At 35.0% G+C, this 23,338-nt stretch overlaps 1 protein-coding gene across 1 annotated transcript in view; it reads left to right on the top strand.

Moving 5' to 3' along the window:
- LOC140138156 (uncharacterized) overlaps positions 1-23,338 on the top strand; it is a 113,700-nt gene that overhangs the window by 42,361 nt on the left and 48,001 nt on the right. The window contains exons 26-35 of the mRNA XM_072160089.1: positions 3,593-3,655; positions 4,056-4,112; positions 7,703-7,844; positions 16,359-16,455; positions 16,823-16,970; positions 17,967-18,125; positions 19,507-19,628; positions 20,381-20,530; positions 20,866-21,039; positions 21,997-22,056. Coding sequence (XP_072016190.1) covers positions 3,593-3,655; positions 4,056-4,112; positions 7,703-7,844; positions 16,359-16,455; positions 16,823-16,970; positions 17,967-18,125; positions 19,507-19,628; positions 20,381-20,530; positions 20,866-21,039; positions 21,997-22,056 — 1,172 coding nt within the window. The remainder of the gene's footprint in view (positions 1-3,592; positions 3,656-4,055; positions 4,113-7,702; positions 7,845-16,358; positions 16,456-16,822; positions 16,971-17,966; positions 18,126-19,506; positions 19,629-20,380; positions 20,531-20,865; positions 21,040-21,996; positions 22,057-23,338) is intronic.

Consider the following 23,338-nt stretch of genomic DNA (forward strand, 5'->3'; position numbering starts at 1 on the left):
GTCAATCAGTATGTGACGCGACAGACAAAGTCAAATTAAACAATGGAGATGATGAAAATGAAGCAATACGGCAATGGTTTATTTCCTCACAGTTTATAAACTCTTCTGATCTATTCAATTTGGTCATTGCCCTCTATTTGTGCCATCCTTTCACAATGTTTTTAATTTGTTTGTTCTAATATTAATTACTAGTAATTATTATAATTAAATTTCAGGATTTATGAACAGCAGAGGAGGAAACACTCAACAGATACAGTCAGGCAATTTAGGTACATAACATGAGCTGCTTAGCATTAACCTAATTTACCTCAATTTGGTATATATAGGCGCATAATATCGCTAAGATCATAGTATATGTCACAAAGAGACAAAAACAGTATATGTCACAAAGAGACAAAAAGTTGACTCAAAATAGGCCTTGCATAACACTATTTATGGTGAATCCCCATATTGGATTGTCCTAATGGGGACCAACAAATTGTGTACCATTGGCATTTATTGGATTTTTTCCAACAAAATAGCACTCATGCTGTGTGTGACATCTGAAATTATTCAGTATAAATTGAACTTATAGATCCATGGGGTTGATAACTGGACATCCAATATTAACATTATATTCCTACAGTGTGATGCCTAAACTGTGTCTCTAAAAAAAGGTTCATTACAACTGATGAGTAAAGAAGCTTGAAAAAAATAAGAAAGAAAGAAATTACCAGGATAAAAAGTTGATAACAATCAAGGTATATTTCTAAACAAAAGTATTAGAAAATTCCAATGAATTAGTTCCATTCTATTAAGCTCTTAGATAATCATTTCTTAAATTTTAGGTCCAAGTCAAAACCAAGATAACTTACTGGGGTTTCTGCAGGTTTATTCCAAATATCTTGCTGATGAGGCAGATCCTAGGACTAACATCAGCCAACCAATATTCTCCTGTAAGGAGCATGCATTGTGCCATTCCAGTTGAAATCTATACACCCCAAATGGAAGACATGGCCTTAATCTTCCACACAGGGAGTGTGAATTACGAGGGGCAGTCAGTATGTTTTAAGAGTTGACTCGTGACGTCATTTGTGGATGTTTTCATGGCATTTCTCAATGATTACATAAACACTGTACCTTTGTCTTTCAAACAACACATGTAAAGATTATATCATACACATGATTACGTAACAGCATTAGCATAAAATCAATAGTCTATGGACACTGCCAAATCACGCAAAAAGGCGGGCCTTTTAAATTACAGAAAAAACACGTGTTTACAATGTCCGAGAACAGCAAAAGTACAAGGTGCATATGGCTAGTTTTCGGCAGGAATAAACACTAGGTCCTCAGTTTGCATTTGGTAAAATATGAGAGTTGCCATTAAACTTTGGTGGAAATGGGACGTCTGGAAACTTCAACAACTTTAGGGCTTAAATGGAAGCGAAATTATTCTGCAAAAATGGCGAAAATGAAAAAGCAGTTATTACAAATGACATCAATTATCTCCAAAATGAAACAGACTAAAATTTAATGACTGGTCACGTGTGAGAGCTGGTACTCAGTGCGATGATAACTGGTGCAAATCAAACAACAATCTGCGCATGCGTAGGTGGGATGACCGATACAACATGGTGGAAATGCACGAAAATGGCAAAATTCCATGTAAATAGAGCCTAAAATATTGCAAAATGCTATGAAAATTGTGATTTAAATATTCATATGAATTTTTATGGATGATCTCAACCTGAAATGAACAGAAAAGTTTTAAAAATAAATTTCTCATTGAAGCGATGGCCTCTCTCTTTGTACCACTACTTTTTGTATAAATGTAACAATGGTAGAATAACAGTTATATTTTAATCACGGATTCAAATATTTTCTAGGGAGTCTCCTGTTTAAATGTTTGGAGATTAGTCAACAGAACTGGCAAAAAAATTTAAATTTCCACGTTTGCTATTTTTGGCAATATCAAGATTTTTAAAGAAAGAAAAGCCTTGCTTTTGTCAAAAATAAGACATATTTGACCACGCATTTTAAATAAACTAAAACCTTTACAGCCCAACAAACATGGTTTAATGAACTGGTAGTTTGTGTTCTATTACTGTTCCAAAAGGCAGCATTCTCCATTCTTTAATTCCTGAGAAAGTATAGAAAATACAACAATACCTCATTTCAGCCTCTTATTTCCCTTAACGAAAACGACTCAATTTCACCAGGTGACTCTAGACCATTGATTTTATGCGAATGCTGTTACGTAATCATGTGTGTGATATAATTTTTGCATGTGTTGTTTGAAAGACAAAGATACAGTGTTTATGTAATCATTGAGAAATGCCATGAAAACGATCCACAAATGACGTCACAAGTCAACTCTTAAAACATACTGACTGCCCCTCGTACAAATGGGAGGGTTACCTGAATGGGTGACTCCATTTTGAAATCAAATCCTCTGTGTAGGTGGTTCAGATCTTGCATTCCATAGGGGATGTATGGATTTCAACTGGAGTAGCCCACTTTGTGAATATTGCAATGAGAGTAGTGCACTCTTGATTTAATGGCACATCAATCTTATTGGCATAGTAGTAGGCACACTTGGAGCAAATTTAGAATCATGGTTGCCACTCTAATCATGGCCCTTTTGCCATCCCAATACTAACCCTAAACCCAACCCTAATCCTAGTCCTAATCTTAGTATTCACTCCAACCATAATCATAACCCTAATTTTAGTCCCGTAATCATAACATGTTTTGTACCTGTAACCCAAATACCTAACCCTAAAACCTATCCTTAACCCTAATCCTTTAATTCTATTCTTAACCCAAATACCTAATCCTAATCCAGAAACCTAACCTAAATTCTAATTTCTTGGGTTATCTGCATTTATTTTAAAGTCTTGCTGCACATTTTTGTAGCCAGTAGTGAATATCACATTCTACAGAAGTAAAATGATTGTTTTACACCTAAACTGTGATTATGTACATATTAACATTTATTTATTTGATTGCAGCCATATTTTCCATACATCACCATAAAGTGGGCACCAAGTGTTGCAGTGCAACTTCATGTATTAGTAGTATCCGCATTAGATACATAATATAGTGAAATTCATTATATAACCTCAACTCATTCTGTATAGAAATGTCTTATGTTGTTATTTTTTAGATTCCTCATTATTGCTAACCATGAGTTTATAAAACTGTTAATGTTGACATTAAAGTTTTGGTATTTGTAATATTCCGTACCTTGTATTTCAGGTGGGAACTACACCTGCAAAAATTCAAAATGGGATATTCCAGGTGAAGTCTATATACACAACCTATGGAAGACATGACCTTAATCTTCCACACAGGGAGTGTGCATTTCAAGTAGGGGTTACCTGTTGTTAGAGATTAAGGTCATGTCTTCCATATGGACTGTATGGATTTCAACTGTATGGAATAGCCCAATACCATGACTTACGTTCTTTTCGCACACAGACATATGACACATGCCTGAAGTGAATTTGCACTCATTTAGACACAGACTGGATGTACAATTAATTATACACAAAAACTATTTCTATTAAACGTTTGCTGTTTATTTTTCTTGTTTTTATTTTATTTCTAGCTAAAGCCCAGGTCCATCGTGCTAAATTTGAAACTGTTGATGGGATGCGGTCAGCATACGAAAGTAATCAATTGTTTTGTGCTTCTTCTTAGTTTGAATCACTTAAAATGATTTATATAACTGTTTAAAAATACCTTGGGAGTTCTGTTGTGGCTTATTATTTACTCCATCGTTGAATTAGATATTAAAGAAAGTATTAAATCTTAAACTTGATTAAATGTTATCAAATAGAATATATTTGGAATCAAAAGGAATGAGTGCACAAAATACAATTATAAAATAAGCTTGATATTCTGAAAAAGGAAATTAGCCAAATTGGGAAATTTAATATCATTTGGTAAATAATGTGAATGCATCTTAAATGCTGTAGTAACTGACTTAAATTGATTGCACCCTATATTTGAATCAATTTGTTTCAAATATGATCCTCTTTTGATATTAATTCAAGTTTTCATTGTTTCAGTTTTCAAAGATTTTCTAGCGCAGAAAGGAGGTGAAGATGGCTCCAATGGACCCAATGGTATAATCAATATGCTATTTGCTGTGCATTAATCATAAATGTATCTTGAATTTCTACCAACAATTGTGCATTGATAGAATTTCTCATAGACAAACACTATGTTCCCTTGTTGGCCACTCAAGTATGATAGTTAACACATGTATGACCCAATGTTTTTTAACAATTTTTCACGTCACCTCTTAATAAGTGTCATGCTACAAGCAAAACTACACCCCTAAACAAGAACATTTTATACCAAAATTTGCCTCCCCCAAAATCACCCTAACTTTTTTGAACTAATTAAACCTCAAAATACAAGTGTACCTATATGCATGATGCAAGTTTCTTTCTTGATCACCCCTTTCCCTTTTTGTTTTGGCACACATTTGTACAGTATATTTCTCATGTGACAGTCGTTTTAATGCATACTTGGTTGGCCCTTGTTTATGAGAAGTTCATCTGTGATTTTGCAATCTGATTACAATATGTTTCTTTCCTTATGCACAAGCTGTGGTTTCTTTCAGTTTTCTACTACTGTGTATTATGTATATAGTATTTCTTATAATGGAATCATCTCATCAGCGTGAAACTGTTTACAAGACTTTATGCTATACTGTTTTAAAACTGATTTTTTTTTTTACTACACATATTTTTTTTTTGCTGTTTCTTTAAAGTGACTTTCAGAGATCCGCTGAGGACTAAAAAAATCTGTAAATTTTGCTGAAGTTGCTTAAAAATAGTTGATAAAATAAAGGCATAAAAAAACCTGACAGATTATGTTCACCTTTGAATATTAAGACTTGTCTCTTTTAACATGAAAATGCAGTGTCTAGCTTATTAACTGTAAAGGTTCATTATACAAGTGCCAAAAACTGACATTGGTGGGGAATAGTTTAGTCTGACAGATCTCTGAATGTCATTTGAAATGAAAAACCAATTAGTCTTATCTAAATCGCTAAGTGTGAGTTGTCAATTTGGACCTATTGTACGAAATCCAAACTTGCTCCAAATTACCTATGTGAACTAGATAATTTTATTTATTTATTTATTTATTTATTTATTTATTTATTTATTTATTTATTTGTTTATTTATTTATTTATTTATTTATTTATTTATTTATTTATTTATTTATTTATTTATTTATTTATTTATTTATTTATTTATTTATTTATCTAGTGAGCAATTTTCTACTCGCCATAGACACTAAATATATAGCTACATGTATCTGCGAATCATCCAAATATGAATCCAATTTAAATGCAAGTTTCAGCACTTTCATTGTATTTGTCTTGATTTATCATAAATTAGCCTTAATCCCAATTTCCTACAGCTGGGGAAGTGTTTCATATGGTACGAATGATCTTTCAAACCTACAGAGTGATTTGAACACAAGAGAGTGCTTTGACTACTCATATAGAATTGAGTGATTAACCACTCGCCTTTAAAATTTAGACGGCAAGGCCCGAAATATGGATAAAAAAGAATTTTCAAATGTTTTCATGGTTAAAGCTTACAACTAATAAATACCATATTGTTTTTCCCCTTGCATGCGTATCATTATAATGCTACTCAATGGTGAGTATGGTAATGATGTTATGTTATCATACATAATGAGTGAAATTAATATGTATTATGTTTACTCTCTTACTCTTAGCCTCTGAAAATTATTTGTTATCATTGTCAGTAGAAAGCTTCTTCTTCAATTTCCCTTTTGAGTTCACATGAACTGATTATAATTTCATTTTGTTCCAGTTAGGAACTCTGTGTACAACATCTTTCATTATTTGATTACATGTATATATTCAGCATTTTAATTGCTTGTGTACAATACAGCATTAGAACACTAATCCTGACTCAATCTGATCCACTCAGGCTAAAGTTGGCAATTGTAACAATTGAGTTGTCTTTAATATTGACATACTGTTTCCTATATAGAGTGATGAACATTGTAATGTTGAAAATCCCATCTTTAGTATATTTAGTTGCAACATTCTTTGCTATTTTATTTACATTTTGTTTGTTTGATTTGTCCATACTTTTCAGTTGTATTTCAAACTCAAATGTGCCATCTTTGGCTTGGGGTGGATCAAACATGTCTTATGTCATTAATCTCTCTATTTGCAAGAAATTTGTGACATGATCAAATGGAATGAGTCGGATGTCGCTAATATTGTATTTGAGATATCGGCATTATATTGTTTTCAGCCATTGATGGCTCATAACCAACCAGATATCCGATTTTGATGGGGTTTGCATCAAAATGTAGCGTTCATAAACGATGATGTAGAAAACGTCTAATTGAAAATTGCCGACATGTGACTCATTCCCCTTGATCTTGTCACATTTATTATTATTTGAATGTAGGGCTTTTCCCCTGTGAAATTATTTACAGGTGATATAATTACTTCTTAGTGTTATTCATTACATGGTGAACAGAATTAACACTAAAAAATAAGGCACAATAACCATAGATCATAAATAACCAACTTGTTGTACAGTCAGTGTGATGTATTAACTCAATAGCAAGAATTTCTTCCAACTTTCAAGAGTGATCTGTTTTATGCAAAAGTGATTATGAATCTATTGGTTTGACATAATCATCTTTCTATAATTGTGCAATAAAATGATAAACATTAGTGAAGGTTCATGTTGCGTCATTTACATGTGACATAATTACTGTTATAGTTTGCAAGTCATTACATTGTGAATGTAATGTAATGTAAAACTCTCAAATTCAAGTCACTATAGAGTTCCTACCATCAACATTTTCACCTTACCATACCAGAGTCCTATAATCTGCTGTCCTCATAATAGCCTGTGAAGTGTCTTCATGGCAATCAGCTGGAGCTCAAAATACACATGGACTGAGGGTGATTAGCCCCAAATTTTACGAATAGCCCCCCTGAAAAAATCTGGGGGGTAGGGTATATTTTGCTCATTAATGCAATGTTTTGTCAAAACATGGACCCATTCGTAAGGTCTTTTTGTAAACAATTTTGTTATTTGTGGATATTTATTATTCTGTGAAAGACCTACCCTGTGTCTAGGGATATGTCATGAAAAATAGACCCATTTGGGTGGCACATCCCCAGTAACAAATGGGGGGAAAGTATTTTAGCAGTGGTAGTAACCATGGCAAAAATTGCTTTGTACTTCAATTTGTCTGATAATATTACCCTCTACACTCAGTGTCCTAGTTATCTGGGGTTAATCAGTATCCTGGGATCACAATGTAAAAGTGATTTGATAGATTGGCTAGACACTTAACATGATATGTTAAGCCCATGCGGTCATATTGTATTGGTGGAATATGTGTTCAAATTGGCAGAAATTGATTGGATGACAATATTTTGATGGTTGTGCATGATCTGCCTCAAAAGTCCTGAAAAGGTCCGTTTTGTAGCCAAAACTAAACAGCATTAGCAGCTAGGTAAAAACAATTGGGTGTCTTATGATGTGTCCAACTCCAAGTTCATACATTTTTTGTTTTTTTCTTTCTTGATGATCATAGGTGGATATATGGTTGGTCTTCCCCATTCATATCCTTCATTACACCAACCAATTCAACTTTCATCACCAAACATGATGCATTCCTCACCGTTACTAGCAGCTAACGCCTCACCATTACTGGCGGCCAATGCTTCATTAGGTGTACCACCAGCAGGAGGAGGTGTAAACAGCTACCAAACTGGCAACCATGTACAGCAGCAGCAGCAACAGCAGTCACAGCAGCAGCAAAGACAAATACCCAGGTATGAGATGCTGATAATGTGTGTCACTGTCTGTGTTTGTCGGTGCTTCCATGTATGTGCATTTTATATAGTCTGATTTTTCCAGGTGTTTTACCGTTGCATTTTCGGTTCTCTGCAGCGATTTTTGGTTCCCTGCTACCGTCTGTTCTTTCTGCTCAAATGATTAGCTTTATTTGAGGCTTTGTTTGCTAATATTGACATATTTTGCAGTGGGAGACACTGCAGAAAATTAACAAGATATCAGGCTATGCCACAAAGACTTGCAGTAAGCCCTGAAAGATGGATTCAGCAAGTATATTATTGGATTAATAGCAAAATTGATGCGGTGAACATTTTGTGGAAAGTTCATCATATTTTGCAATGGTAGTTGTGGATGAAAACTATTATCATGAAAGCGAACATAAAAACGGGCCAACATGCTTGCCAGGTAAGTACACCCAAACACAAGGCATACAGTGAGAATCATTTTGGTCACATGAGAAAAGACTGGGTTTTCTTGAAGATTATTTTGTGTGTTTTGAGCTAATGGTACTGGTGGTGGTAGTGGTGGTTGTGGTGATGGCGACGACGGCAGTCATAGTCATAGATGGCAGTGGTGGTGATGGTTGCATTGATTGGAGTTGCATCCTTAGTAATGCTGGTTCTAAACCAATTATTGTCATGTTCTCAAAGTACAAAGATAAAGAAAGGGTCTTGAGTAACTCATATAAGTTGAAAGGGTCAAATATCTATGTAAATCAGGATTATTGCAAAAATACCCGTGATGTTCATAAAATCCTTCGTGAAAAAAGAAATGAAATCAAAAACGATGTCAAGAAAGCTGAAAAAAAAAACAAAAAACTAGTTGTTACTGATCATGCAGGAAATGTTGCTTCATTTCATTATGATGAAGAAAGTAAGGAGGTCGTTTCTAAATAGGGGTCTGCCCATGGCCCTTTAACTGGTAAAACTAGCTTTGTGAAAAAAACACTGAACTTCATTGCTTGGAATGTAGATGGACTGTTCTCAAAACTTGATAATGCTGACTTTATTGAAAATTGCTTGAATTATGATATTATTTGTTTCGTGGAGACATGGACCACTGATGTAAAAGATTATGTGAATTTTTTGCCTGGTTATACATTATACGATACTCCTGGTAAGAAACCTCGTTTTGGTCGTACATCTGGTGGTGTTATGGTTTATGTCAAAAATGATATTGCTGAAGGTATTAGTAGAATTTCTACCAATCAGGAGGATTGTATTTTTCTTGTGTTATGTAAAACCTTTTTTTTATTTTTAAAGATATCATTTTGGGTACTGTGTATATTCCGCCTGTAAACTCCACTCGTCACTCAATTAATTCCAAAACTAGTATTGATACCTTAGAAGATGCTTTGAACATTATTCTTGTTGACTACCCTGATGTAAATATTATGCTTTGTGGTGATTTTAATGCTCGTACAGGTCATGAACTGGATTATATTGAAAATGATTCTATTGACTTTATTGTTGACACCAATGATGTCTATGATGAAGATGTATTTGCTATACCCGAGAATCTAAAGATTCTATTGTTAACACATCTGCCGCAAGTTGCTCTCTTTATGTAAACTGTTTAATATCCACATCCTGAACGGGCGTAGTGAAGCTGATGCTATGGGTGAATACACCTTTATTGGTGCGAATGGATCTAGTGTTATTGATTATGCAATTGTATCTACTAATATGTTCAATGACATTTGTTATTTTGAGGTAGTAGCAAGAGTTGAATCGTGTCATTTACCAATCTGTTGGTCTACTGAGACTAATGTTTACAATCATGCCAGGTCACATCAGGACAAGGACATTACTACACATCATTATACAAAATACAAATGGGATGATCACCACGGCGCTCAATTTAGTAGTAATCTTGAGTCAAACATTTGTCAAGAAATACTTGCAGCGGCTAAAGGTTGTATTGTAACAAATATAGATTTGGCCGTTGAATTGATTACATGAGCGCTCCAGTCTGCTGCTCAAAACATGCTTGTAAATAAAGAAACCCTCAGAGAGCCGGTTTGAACAAAAATACTTGGTTTGATAATGAATGTAAGAAAATGAAAGCTATGAAGTTTTATTTGCTCAGTAAATTTAGAAGAACAAATAACATGAGTGATTTTACCAGATACAAAAATGTTAAAAGTGTGTATAAAAGTTTGTGTAAAAACAAGAAATTTCAGTACAAACAAAATCTCCAGCAGAAGTTAGAGAATGTAATTTCTAATCCAAAGCTATTCTGGAATACTGTGAAAAGTATCCTGAGTCCACATAAGACTGTTGCTCAATCCTCGTTGAGTATGGGTGATTGGTATCACCACTTCAAGTGTGTTTTTAGTCACAATGACCATGTTGAAAATGACATCCACCTAAATGGTGCTGAAAACAATGAGAACTCATACAATGATTTAATGGAGATTCAAGTTGATGATGACCAGGAATGTGATATTGATTTGAATTCACCTATAAGTATGGAAGAAATAACAAATGCCATTTCTTCTTTAAAGCCAAATAAGGCACCTGGGCTAGATGGCCTACCAAGTGAAATTTTTAAACATGTTTCAAGTGATGTTCTAGAACTTATTCATACATTGTTAAATCATTTGTTTAATAACGGTGTTTTTCCAACTGCGTGGAGTAGAGGAATTATTGTACCCATACATAAAAAAGGTTCTATGGAAGAACCTGGTAACTATAGACCAATAACATTGCTTGATGTATTTGGAAAAATTTTTACCTCTATTCTGCATACAAGACTCGCTGATTGGTGTGATCAAAATAATAAAATTCCGGAAAATCAAGCTGGCTTCCGTAAAGGATATTCGACTGTGCATAACATTTTCACATTATACAGTGTCATTCAAAAGAAACTTCTCCGATCAAGAGGGAAATGTTATTGTTTATTTGTTGACTTCAAACAAGCTTTTGACTGCGTCTCAAGAGAAAAACTTATGGCGAAATTAATATCCGTTGGAATCAGAGGTAAAATGAAGAACATTTTGACAGGCTTAAACAAAACCGTTAAAGCCTGTATTCGCAAAAGGAAATACAATCTCTGAATTTTAACATGTACTACTGGACTCAAGCAAGGCTGTCTACTTAGCCCATTACAATTTGCTCTTTTTATTTCAGAATTGTCAAACTTTCTTGATAATAACGGTGCTCATGGATTTCAATTGTACCCTGATATCACAGAGATCAACTCACTTTATTATCTTGCGGATGACATTGTTATTATGGCTGATACAGTCGGTGGACTCAAGAAACACATAGCCTCTCTCCAAGAATTTTGTTTGAACTGGGAAATGAAGGTTAACATCAGTAAAACTCAAATCATGATTTTCCGGAAAGGAGGGCGATTGAAGAGACGAAGCTTGGTTTTATCAAAACAATCGCCTTGATGTTGTTAAATCGTACCGTTACCTGGGTATTCAACTGTCTACTGGTAATGCATGGGGCAGAGCGACACGAGCATTGGCAGATCAGGCGAGTAAGGCGTTGAACGCACTTAGAAAAACGATGTCTGCCGTTGGAAATATTTCTTATGACTCATACTTCAAGATATTTGACACAACAATTTTGCCTATTCTTACATACGGCTCTGAAATCTGGGGTTAAAAAAAATATGATTGCATTGAAAAAATTCATTTCAAAGCATGTAAACATTTTTTACAGATATCTCAAAACACTCCCAATATTGCTGCTGTTGGTGAATGTGGTAGACTTCCAATTTATGTTACTTGTATGATTCGTTGTGTTAAATTTTGGTTTCAACTTCTAAATATGGACAATAACAGGTATCCAAAAAAATGCTACCTTATGTTATTGTATCTTGATGACAGAGGTAAATCAACCTGGGTAATGCATGTTAAAAACATTCTTTTAATGCATGGCTTTGGCCACGTTTGGTACAATCAAGGTGTTGAAAATGAATGTCTTTTTATGTACATATTTAAACAAAGACTTGAAGATGTTGCAAAACAAAACTGGTATTCTGATGTAACTTCACTTGATAAGCTACGCACTTATTGCACTTTCAAGTGTCAATTGACTCCTGAAAAATATCTTTTTGATGTAAAACACGCCTCATACAGGCGTTTTTTTAGCTAAATTAAGGTGTTCCAGTCATATTCTCAAGATTGAAACAGGTAGAAGACTGAAATTGGATTTGGAGGACCGGGTTTGTGATCTGTGCAGGGATGGGAATATTGAAGATGAATATCATTTTGTCATGGTCTGCAAGTTTTTGATAAGATTCGTCAAAATATCTTCCATTCAGGTACAGATCCGAACCGAGTCCCCAAAATTCATTTCTCTCATGAGTTCAGATACACCATCTGACATCAGTGGTCTCTCATTATTTGTTTTTCACGCTATGAAACTTCGTGAAATGATTGAATTTATGTAATTATTTCTTCACGTTATTTATATGTCTTCCTCATATGTAATTATTATATTTGTAGTGCAAAGGGCCAAGGGCCTATATGTACAAATAAAATCTAAACTGAAACTGGTTCTATATCTTGATTCACATCAAAGCTGTCACTTTTAGAAATAGTTTCTAGATTGGTAAAGTTGGGAGAATCTGCATCTACTTGACTGACTTGATGAGAAGGGCATGTCCGGTGAATTGTTTTCTTCTTAGCAGATATTGGTGTAACATCTTGATCTGCTAACTGGAATTTAACATGTCCAGATAATTGGCAGATATTGAAATTATATGAGATTCTACTTGAACGTTATTAGGCTGATTTGAGTTGTTGGTGCTGTCATGCTCAGCTGTTAATGTTGGCAGAGAAGAGTTATTTGCTGTCTGCTGCAGAGGACTAACTCGTTTGCGAACCAAAAGAACTATCTGTATGCTTTTAAATGAAATCACAGTAAGAAATGTAAGTAACATACAAGTTTTATACAAACCTGCCAGCACTGACAGAATTGGAGAGATTGATGATGCACGTATTTCTGCAGTGTGGAGAGCAGCAGCTTAAAAGTCCTGATAGGGAAAAACAGTAATTACCTTACAAGCGTATTTGGTGTCGTGAGCATTGTACGTCTGTAGATTTCTGATGGCTTTATAGCGATCAATAACAATTGAAGCCGTAAGACACACGGTCTGATAAAAAGCAAATGCCTCAATGAATTGAAAAATGATGGTGTAATGAGTGGTTACATCAGTCATGCAGTAGTCAATTACAGACTTCATAGAGTAAGCTGTAATTCCAATTAAATCATTGATGGCTAATGCTCGTATAAAGATGTGGACTCGGCTCCTTGACCCAAAATGATGTATAACTAAAATATTGTCAACATAACTGATTGGTAAAAGTGTAGTGCTCACTATCAGATTCGCAATCAGAAACCATCTCATCATTGTCAGTTGACGTCAGTTTTTTCCTAAGGAAAAGTTATCATAATTATATTGTGTTGTCTTGTTTGATTTTCTTTACTAGTGCAGTCTATATGACTGGTAGTCCTTGAAGTCTATACATGCTAGATGCTGAAGACATATAGTTGAGTTCGCTCTTACCTGGCAACAAAAACTACACCAAAATAACATTTTGTATGTCAAAAACCATAATGTTTACTCAAAATTTCTTCCATCTCATCTGAAGACTTCATTAGTTGTGATCATCAGTGATCCACTTTCCCTGGATAATGGTTTCCTGTTCTGATTAGTCTCTTTCCAGTCTTCAAACCACACCAAATGGTGTGTGTTATCAATATTTTTATCAGTATATCACAATCATATGTGTATTCAAAATTGGGGATTAGTTGTTTAGTTATCAAAAACTTCCTTCACCCAATGGAACTTTTGGGAACTGCATAGATAATTGGTGGATGGTACAATCTAAGTGTGGGATAGGTTTGCGCCAGGTTCGGCTGCAACCAGCCTAGTTGATGTGATCTGATTTTGATGATTCACCCGTGGCAGCGAAACTTTAAATCCTCAGGAAATATGCGCTATATGAATCCAAAATTTATTTATTATTATACTTAAACACAGGTGTCCATTAAACAATGATCCATAGATCCTGGATATCAGTTCCGTTGTCAGTTTCAAGCTGCCTAATTTACTGAATCATCGTCTACCCCATCTTTTGGAATCATGTTAAGAACAATCTGATCACTTTACACGGTGGGCTTTGTTGTTCAGCATCTCTTGCCCTTCTACTAGATCACTAGATTAATACATGTTCAATATTTCCTCCATGATCCAATACTACATCATCAAATATGGTGTTCCTATAGGCAGCAATAAAACATTCATACACGGGACTATCAAGATGTATTTTTGCACACTGCAATGTTGAAGTTAGCTTGTTAACTCTCTCCACACGGACGACAAGTTTCAAATTTGCTTTAAAAATTTCAAGAATTTTAGAATTGTATATTTTCATGACCATATATGGAATCAGCATGAAAACTGCATTAAAATGAGTCAATTGTGTGCGATGTTGGAGCAATTACACATTTTGCGGTCAATTGTGAGATATTAATGACCTCGATTTGCGTTCGCGTTTTCACAAATAACAAAATATGATTGGATCGCACGCATCGCGTTTATTAAGGAAGTTATGAATATTCCATAATGCTGCATCACTGAAAATAAGTCGGAAGGCTTTTTTGAAGTCCACAACAGTGACTGTCAAGGGAAGTTGGTACTCCTTGAAGCCTTCCATGATCCACCTCAAAATGTGTATTTGCTGAGCACAGCTGCAACCTAAAGCCAGCTTGGTTACTTCTCAGTAAAGGATCAATGTGAGGTCGAATCTTATTCAGAAGAATCTTGTTGTACACTTTTGCGGCAATGGACATAAGGGAAATACCACGGTAGTTTGTCATGAGAGAGCGGTTGCCTTTCTGCTAAATTTGTGTAAATCCACCCTAATATCCGGTATTGGAAACTTTCCGACCTAATATCTGGTATTGGGCGCTTTTTTTTTTAAGCTTGAAAATTGGGCTACTTAAGAATCCTTTACCGTGACCTGGCAAGCCAATGTGCCATGCCTTGGCGCTGAAAAGCTTTGGCAACACTGCTTTGGAGCTTTTGAACCAGTCAGCTCATAAAGTGAAACTGCTGTTTTTGCAAGTAAAACCAATTTATCTGGTTGCATCTATTTTGAATTCTTCTTCTCCGGAGATGAGGACTGTATCTGGTAATAACTAACAAAGCCGAGGGCAGATATATATTTAAAGACTTTGTAATTCAATTAATATCACTTTATTATCATTGAATCACATTATACTCATCCTGCTCACACTTGTAGAAATAATTTGTTTTGAAGGTTGTGTAAGCTGAAGCTGCATTCATATAGTTTAATTCAAAGTTATAGCCTTAGTTTTAATTTATTTTATTTTCAAATCAAGGTTAGTACTTCAAAAGAGCTACATGGATTGATGTATGGTTTTTACTTTCAGGCCTGGTTTAGTCTTCAATATAATTAAATTATTTTGTGAAAGTAAACCTTTTGATTAGATTTGAACATTGGGTATAACATCACTGATCTATATATATATATATATACCATTGATGTTTTGGTTTCACAAAGTATACAGTAATGACAAGAGAATTTACGACTGTCATTAATCCTAGCATCTCTTTGATCAAAATATACTCTCATCTTAAAAATTTGAATGCTGCATCATTCTGAGAGGTCTAATCATTTAAGCCATGTAGGTCAAATTTTAATTTGGTTATTCTTTGCCAAATATTATATTATTATTATTAAGGGATCTGGAATGAGCGTTTTGAGCGTTTCGACAGTATTTTTTGTGGGACATGAGAGCACATCAGACGTATAGAATTGCATTTTGAATACGAAGAATGTCTTTCTGATATCAAATAATTTTCATTTTTGAAATTCGCAATGTAATACACATTTTATGGCAAATCATTAAAATTGATATTTTTGATATTTAACAGTACTCAAGTAACCTTTATAAATCTGATGATTTATACTTACTTAAAGTGTATGTAGGTGGGGTGAAAAGCCGACGATCAATTGAAAATTTTGACCTTTCATATTGAAGATATAGATTTTTTTTCCAAAAAGACCTAATTTTTTTTTGGTGTTTTTGGGAAAAAATCCATGTACTATTAAATATCAAAATATCAATTTTAATGATTTGCCATAAAATGTGTATTACATTGCGAATTTCAAAAATCTAAATTATTTGATATCAGAAGGACATTCTTCAGTATTCAGAATGCAATTCGATATGTCTGATATGCTCTAATGTCCCACAATAAATACTGTCCAAACGTTCATACCCCTTCCCTTAAATTATTATATTATTAGTAACAACTTAACTGACAGGAAAGTTTGAATGGTCATTTTAGGCCAAACTATATTGAGGCAAGATGTAAGAAAACTCACTTACTATCTTAGCTGCTTAATACAGGCCTAGTTTCACCTGGATGCATGGCAGTGTTTTATGTGCTGTTTTGAAGGTTTATGTGATGACAAAACTCACTGCTGGTTTTTTTTCCAGTTACTCTCAGCAACCTACGGGAGGATTTTCTAGTGATCCTCGTAGTCCCAGAGCTGCTAAAGATACCAAGTCCTACCAAGCTCAACTGTTAGCCCAGGTAAGCAGTCAAAGTTAAGTTTGCTTCCAGTTAACTTTTAATCTAAAATACCATATATATTTCTGAGTGACCCAATCAATCAATGTTAATCCAGGAAGGATTGAGGAATTCAACATTTTTCAGGCTCTGTCATGTTTGTTCAATAAAATGATGTGCTTATCTAGTGGGTGAAATCATTGATTTCTGCTTTCTTTCATCTTGACAAAAAAAAAATCTGATTCTCTGTTCAGAAAAGTGTTAAGTTTAAGGTACCAACCATATTGGGTAGTAATATGATTTTATTATTAATTTTCCATGGGTATACCAGTGAGATGGTTTAAAGCTTATTTTAACAAGATATGTTTATTGTATTGTGGTACCATTTTAGATGCAGGAACAGCAGGACAAGAAGAAGAAAGCGAAGCAGGAACAAGAGAGGTACGAAGCGAAATTAGAGGCGGAAATTGCGAACTACAACCCCTGGGGTAAAGGTGGGGCAGGAGCTCCCATGAGGGATCAAACCGGAAATATTGTTGGTAAGTGGAAATCATCATACTTGATGTATTCAGATATTATCATCATATTATGGTTTCAATTCACATAGATATATTTTATTGTATATTGTTGGCTCTTGTGAAATTTCATACAAGAAAAATGTGATTATATCCTAGGACAAAATATGTGATCACATCCTTGGACAAAAAATGTTGTTTTTCTGTGTTTTCTACGATACAGCATCAAACATTTGTCAACTGTATTTGGTTTATTATCACCATATTAAGCTGGACAATAGTTTTAAAGTTGGGTTCAGTCACCTATTTCAATACCACAGGAACTGGTGTGGGATTTATTGTGCGACTTGTTTTGAAAATTGACCAAAATTGAATAGATTTTGACATATGTAATTTATGTATTCAAATTTATAATTTTTTTACAATATCTTCAAAACACTTGAGTGTTATCAAGCAAAACAAACTGAAAAAGCAAATGCAGTATATAGCTGCTTAAACATGCAAAAGACAGTCCCCTCACATGTTACATCCAGGAATTGTCCATGGTGCACTGTATCGGAATACAATAATTCAAGAATAAAAGTATTGTTGTGAGACCCAGTCGTGTCTCTATGTTACTCTCATTCTTAAACAGATCACCTGTAAAATCATGTTTGCAATTGCATGTAATTTATGTCCACTCTTTATGGCCATTTTTATCAAGATCAACCAGTCCCACCTGTACACAAAATTGGCGAATCCATCGAGTCTTTCACAAACGGATGCAAAATATCGCAGTGCCAACGTGAGAGATCACTGCATGCATTCCATGTTACGCGCAACACAAACGATACATACAACTGCGCAGCTCAATAAGCATCCAGCTCTTATAATACAAGGAAAAATGACAAATGTTTAGAATAAAGTCATAATACCATCATGTTAATATTTCTCGTGCTCGCCACCAAAGTTCCCACCTTGGTAATTGATTTGATTTATTTATGTTTGTTAATTTTTTTTTAATGTGATGTTTGATTTTAGCTGATCTGAAGACACTACACAACAGGAATGAACATATTCAGGAGTCTCCACGAGACCCTAAGCTTCAGTTGTTTTCAGACCTGCAGGTTCCACCAACTAATCCAGCTGCTGCTACTCCAGGGGCTGCAGCTAACAATGTCACCAGTCCTAGAATAGAAGGTTAGTCAATGATAGGTTTAGGCCAAAAAAAAAGGTTTGTCTCATGTATTAGATTTCTGATGGTGAAAACGTCCAAAAATAAAAAAAATGATGAAAAATTGCAGTTGGCAAAACATAATGGGTCAAAACTGGTGAGTTTTCAAGAGGGTAACCCCCCTGAACACCTGATTTATTGATAAAATAAAAAATAAAAAAACGGATTCGATAAATCGATCTTTCTCTCACTGTCAATTTCTCTTTCCATCTTTCTCTGCCTCTCACTTTCTATCTTTCTCTCTCTCTCTCTCTCTCTCTCTCTGTCCCTCTTTCTCCCTTTCTGTCTTTCTCTCTCCCATATTCTCCCATTCCTGTGTCTTCACCGTGAACCTTCAGAAATATTTGTCAGATCTCATCACTTATTTTATGTCAAATCTATATGTAGCCTGTACACTGTACAGACACTGTACTGTACACTGTACTACTTGACAATGACATGTCTGTAAACTGAACAGACATGTCTTTCATACGGTAAAACATGATAAATATGGTAGTATATACTTATCCCCTCACAAAATATGCAATTTGGTAATCTTGACCAAAATAATAATGCCTCAAAAAGATAAACTGCTGCAGTAATAGACTGTCGACATGTTTTGACCCTGTTTAATTGTACGGCAATGTAGCTGTCGTTTGATTGGTTGCTATTTGCAAACAATTCATAAATTTGGTCTTCTCAACTAATCAGAATGCTTGTTTTAAAAGTGCTTGGTAGCATAGTTTTAGCGCTTGCTTGTCCTTTGTAGCTTTGTCCGCCACAGATATAGATTGAACAATTTTGAGAGGACCCCGTGGGAATGGTACCAGTATTCACACTTGCAATGAACCTGACAAAGCACAAGTTTAGTCTTGTGGTGTGGTTGATATTCCATTCTTGTGTGACACACAAAAAAATCCCCACAAAAAGCATGTAAATAATGGCATCCAAAGATTGGAAGAAAACAGTGTTTTAAGGACAAATATGCTGCAAAATGGAAGAGAAAGAATTGTGAAGAGAAAGAGAGACATTCACAATGCAAGATGCATGTTTGGTTTGGGCATGCAACATCAACAGCAAAAAAAAGGTACAAATTTAAAAAATGGTTTTGGGGTGCAAAATACAGATTTTTGTTCTTGAGTCTGTATTTTAAAGTTGGCATGTCTGTGTGTATATCAATAATGTTTTCTTTCAGTTTGTTATAGCTTTCTCAGAACTCTGTATCGTAGAGTTTCACACAGATGTGAAACACATCACAAATGCCAACATTAATTGTTAACCCTGTATTAAGCCAGGATCATGGATGGTATAACAATTTAGTGTTCTTAGAATGTATGTGCTTATGAAATTCTGATATCTTATATGCAGCCACCACAGGCTTCTCTACTGGAGCAGAGCCATCCAAATTTGCCAGAGGTAGAGGTCAATTGGAACCAGAGAAACGTCAACAAGGTAACCCACAGGATTACAAGGAAATGTTAAGGTTGCAGGTAAGTACTAGTGCCAATAGATGGTGAAATCTAAGAAACTGTGAGTGAATTTATATTGGATTTGTCAAACATAACTAAATTTCTCAAGTGTCATAACTGTTTTCCTCTTGTGCAAGGAGAGCTTGTGGTTCAAAACCTGAAAGGTAAAATCTAAAAACAGGAGCATTATAAAAAAACATATTTCTGGCAATACCACATGAACCATTATGCATAAACACCATTGATTAAACTGAAAAAATGATGTGACTAAATCATCTGACCACCGACCTTTAAGCTCCAAATGTGCTAGATGGTTTTACTATGCAAAAATGCTTGATAACCCCAAAACTGAATACATTTGATTGACATGCCTCTGCTGTGAACTAGGATTTCCTTGACAGCCCTGGTTCTGGTTCTGGTATATACTTCCCAATACTTCATATGAAACCAGGCGAGGAGGTATTTGTGTGCAGTACGTCAGAAGATTTAGTTGTTTTGAGCTGTGTTCTGGTAGTGTCTTAGTTTTCTTGAATGCTTTGGTTTCTTTATGTCTACAATTCTTAGTGGAAGCTGGTTCCAATCTTTGGTGGTATTGTGGAACATGGGATAAATTATTAAAAAGTTTTGGTATTTAATGTGCTGAGTTACCAAATATTTGAACATGGCACCTATGCCCTGCATAATTTGTATGATACTTACACATTTAATTTTGTCTGTTCAATATGGTAATTTGGTATTAACAATTGATTTCTTTACAATTATTTGTACCATAGGTTGAAGAAAAGAAAAGGAGGGATGCTGAAGAGAAGGAAAAGCAAAGATTAGAGGAAGAGAAGGAAGAGAAGAGATTAGCTGCACAGAGAGAACGAATGCAGAAGGAATTTGAGGTGGAACAAGAGAGACAACGCAAGAAGAAAGAAGAGGTGCGTATGATTATTAACAAACTTGGTATTGAACACTGACTGTGGAATATGCCTCATTTAGATAGGCAAATGGGGGGAAAAGAGAGGGCACCCTTGCAACAGTCATGTTCAAGGGGCTCGGATGTCAGTTTCTGCAAACATTTACGTCATTCAGAAAATGCCTTCTTGGATGGTTCAGTATTTATTCCAGCCCTTGTGGTCAAGAAATAGAAAATTGGAAGAACATTACACAGTCACTATAAGAGCTGCACTCATTTGCTAGTATAAGTTACCTACATTTTGTATGCCCCATAAGTTTATCTAATCTCTCCTTTGTAACACATTTGTGATCATAGAAAGAGAAACAGCAACAAGAATTAGAGAGACAGCTGAAGGAGAAGCAAGAAGCACAAGAACAGAAGAGGAAAGAGCAGGAAGAAGCAAGGTTAAAACGAGAGCAGGCGGAGGATGACAAAAAGAGACAAGAGCTGGATCAGAGGAGAGCTGCTGGACAGCAAGGAGCTGCAAATGTAGGTTTCTTATAGTGTGTCTCGTCTCAAGTTGAGAGTAACGCCATATTGGATTTCGCATTCGTAGATTATATTTTTGTTTGGCATATTTAGGTTAAGATATTGTGTTGCATACGCATGTACACATATCTTACACAAGTATCATTATTAGATATTATTAATACATTCCACTTTTCTTACTACTTATCTGATCAGCTGCATGATTCTAAAGCTGAATTTATGCTCGATCTCTGAACAATTGAGATGCACCGCTTTTGGAAAGTGATGGGCAATCACCAAATTTTGCGATGTAATGCTCATCACTAGCCCAAGTTCACAGCAGCTTCGCAGCCGACTGATGATGATGATGCTCATCACTTTGGCATTTATACTACGGCGATAGGGATTGCAAGCGACAATTAAAATATTCAAAAGACCACAAAATATATTTTTAGAACATTCATTGCTGTCAATAATTATAGCTATGAATTAATTCATTTCCTAAAGCTTATAATTATGATCGAGAAAGGTAATTAATTAGCAAAATAATAGATCCAGTTGATAGGAAATGATCGGTTGATGCATTCATGTATCAAGCAACATCGCTCGGAAGGTGAGATTTCTTCAACTCACAAAAACGATGTCGGTTTTGGCCTCCGCTATTTCGATTGATTGGCTTGATGCTCTGACTCAGAAGTAATCACTGCAATGAGCATGAGTGAGAATGTAAAAGCGATCAAGTATAAATTCAGGTTAATAGTGTACTGGTGTAAAACAATTTAACTGTTTTATTCAGGCATTTTCTGTGGGGTTTTTGTTGCCCAAAGGTCTGTCTTTTTTTATTTATTCGTAGCCTGTTTTGGGGCATTTTGGCCTTATTTTAGGAGATTTTCTTGTTTTTTCATCATGTTCTTGTTTTTTCATTTGCTTGTTAATTGCATAGTTGATGTTTATTGGTCACTTTGCTTATTTACATAGTATAACCGCAGTACAGTTGCATCACCGCCAATCCCAGCACTTCAACCCCAAAATGCAAAGGTTTGCCAAATTTTATTATTACCACTTTTGTATTGTTATCACATTGGCACATGTTTTCATATCATTAGGAGTTACTATACAACCGTAGCATTTTGTGTTATTGACTTTTGTATCTGTAAGATCAGATATACATGTACTAATGTAAATTGTAAATGTCCTTCAGTAGAAAATAATATTATCTTAAGCCTTATCTAGTTCTTTCTTCATCTCTCTCCTCTCTCCCTTTTATATTTGTTAACACTATTACCTAACTATCTATTGTATTCCCTCTCTTAGTTTCTTCTCCTACATTCCAAACCCCACCCATGGTTCACTCTACCTCTCGCACTCAAACAAGGAAGATGTACAAGAAATAAAATTAGATTAACCAACAACTTGGAGTGCAGCCTAGATTAATTATTATTTGTGCCATCATTTGTTTTATGTAAGAAAATAGCTCTTACATAATTGGTAGCAGCGGTGGTCTAGACCTTTTGGTCTAGGGTACACGAAGTGCCCACCGCCACAGATTTTTGATAACTTTTGATGGCTATGGATATGGATTTTTGATAGCTTTTGATAGCTATGGACATGACCGTCCTTGTTGGTCGTACCTGCATAGATGACTATTGAAACTATATTCGATATAGCTGAAAAAAAAACCAAAAAACAGTTGACTGGACATTTTACTGTCTTTCGAATTGGGAAAAGGTGTGGACGTTTTGATCACTGTTTACCAAACTGCAGAATACACTACATGTAATTCAGCGACAGTGATGTAGACTTGAGGATTGTCCGACATGGATTCAATTTCACTACATTTATTTTACTTTTCTACCAACTTAGTGTGAGTACTATAACAGACAATCTTCAATAAGCATTTTTATGTGCCACATTTTGGTATTTTGCTGTTTTTTCGGAGACTCATGTCCAGAAACATCGGTTCAGGAGCCTATTCTTCACTGTGGAAAACATGCAAACAAACCAAAAACTTTCTTCCGTATGAACAGTTTTGTACATTGGGCAGCTACGATACGACAACGAAGTTCCTTGTCTGACGTTCCTTGTGCTAGAACTATACCTCCTTAGCTTTTGATGAATGAACTAGTTTTTATACAATTGTAGAACTATACTGACCCATTCCATGTCAACTCCAGGGATGTGCACGCAGCACCTCTTCAATTTTTTCTTTTTCTGTGTGGTGGTAGATATTGATGAGAAAGTAAAATTCGAAAATTTGAGCTTCATACTCCATTTTGTTTTCCGTGGCATCAATTTGAAATTTAGGGGGTCAGCGTAAAAA

The sequence above is a fragment of the Amphiura filiformis genome, chromosome 17, assembly GCF_039555335.1.
Source record: "Amphiura filiformis chromosome 17, Afil_fr2py, whole genome shotgun sequence".
Taxonomy (NCBI): domain Eukaryota; kingdom Metazoa; phylum Echinodermata; class Ophiuroidea; order Amphilepidida; family Amphiuridae; genus Amphiura; species Amphiura filiformis.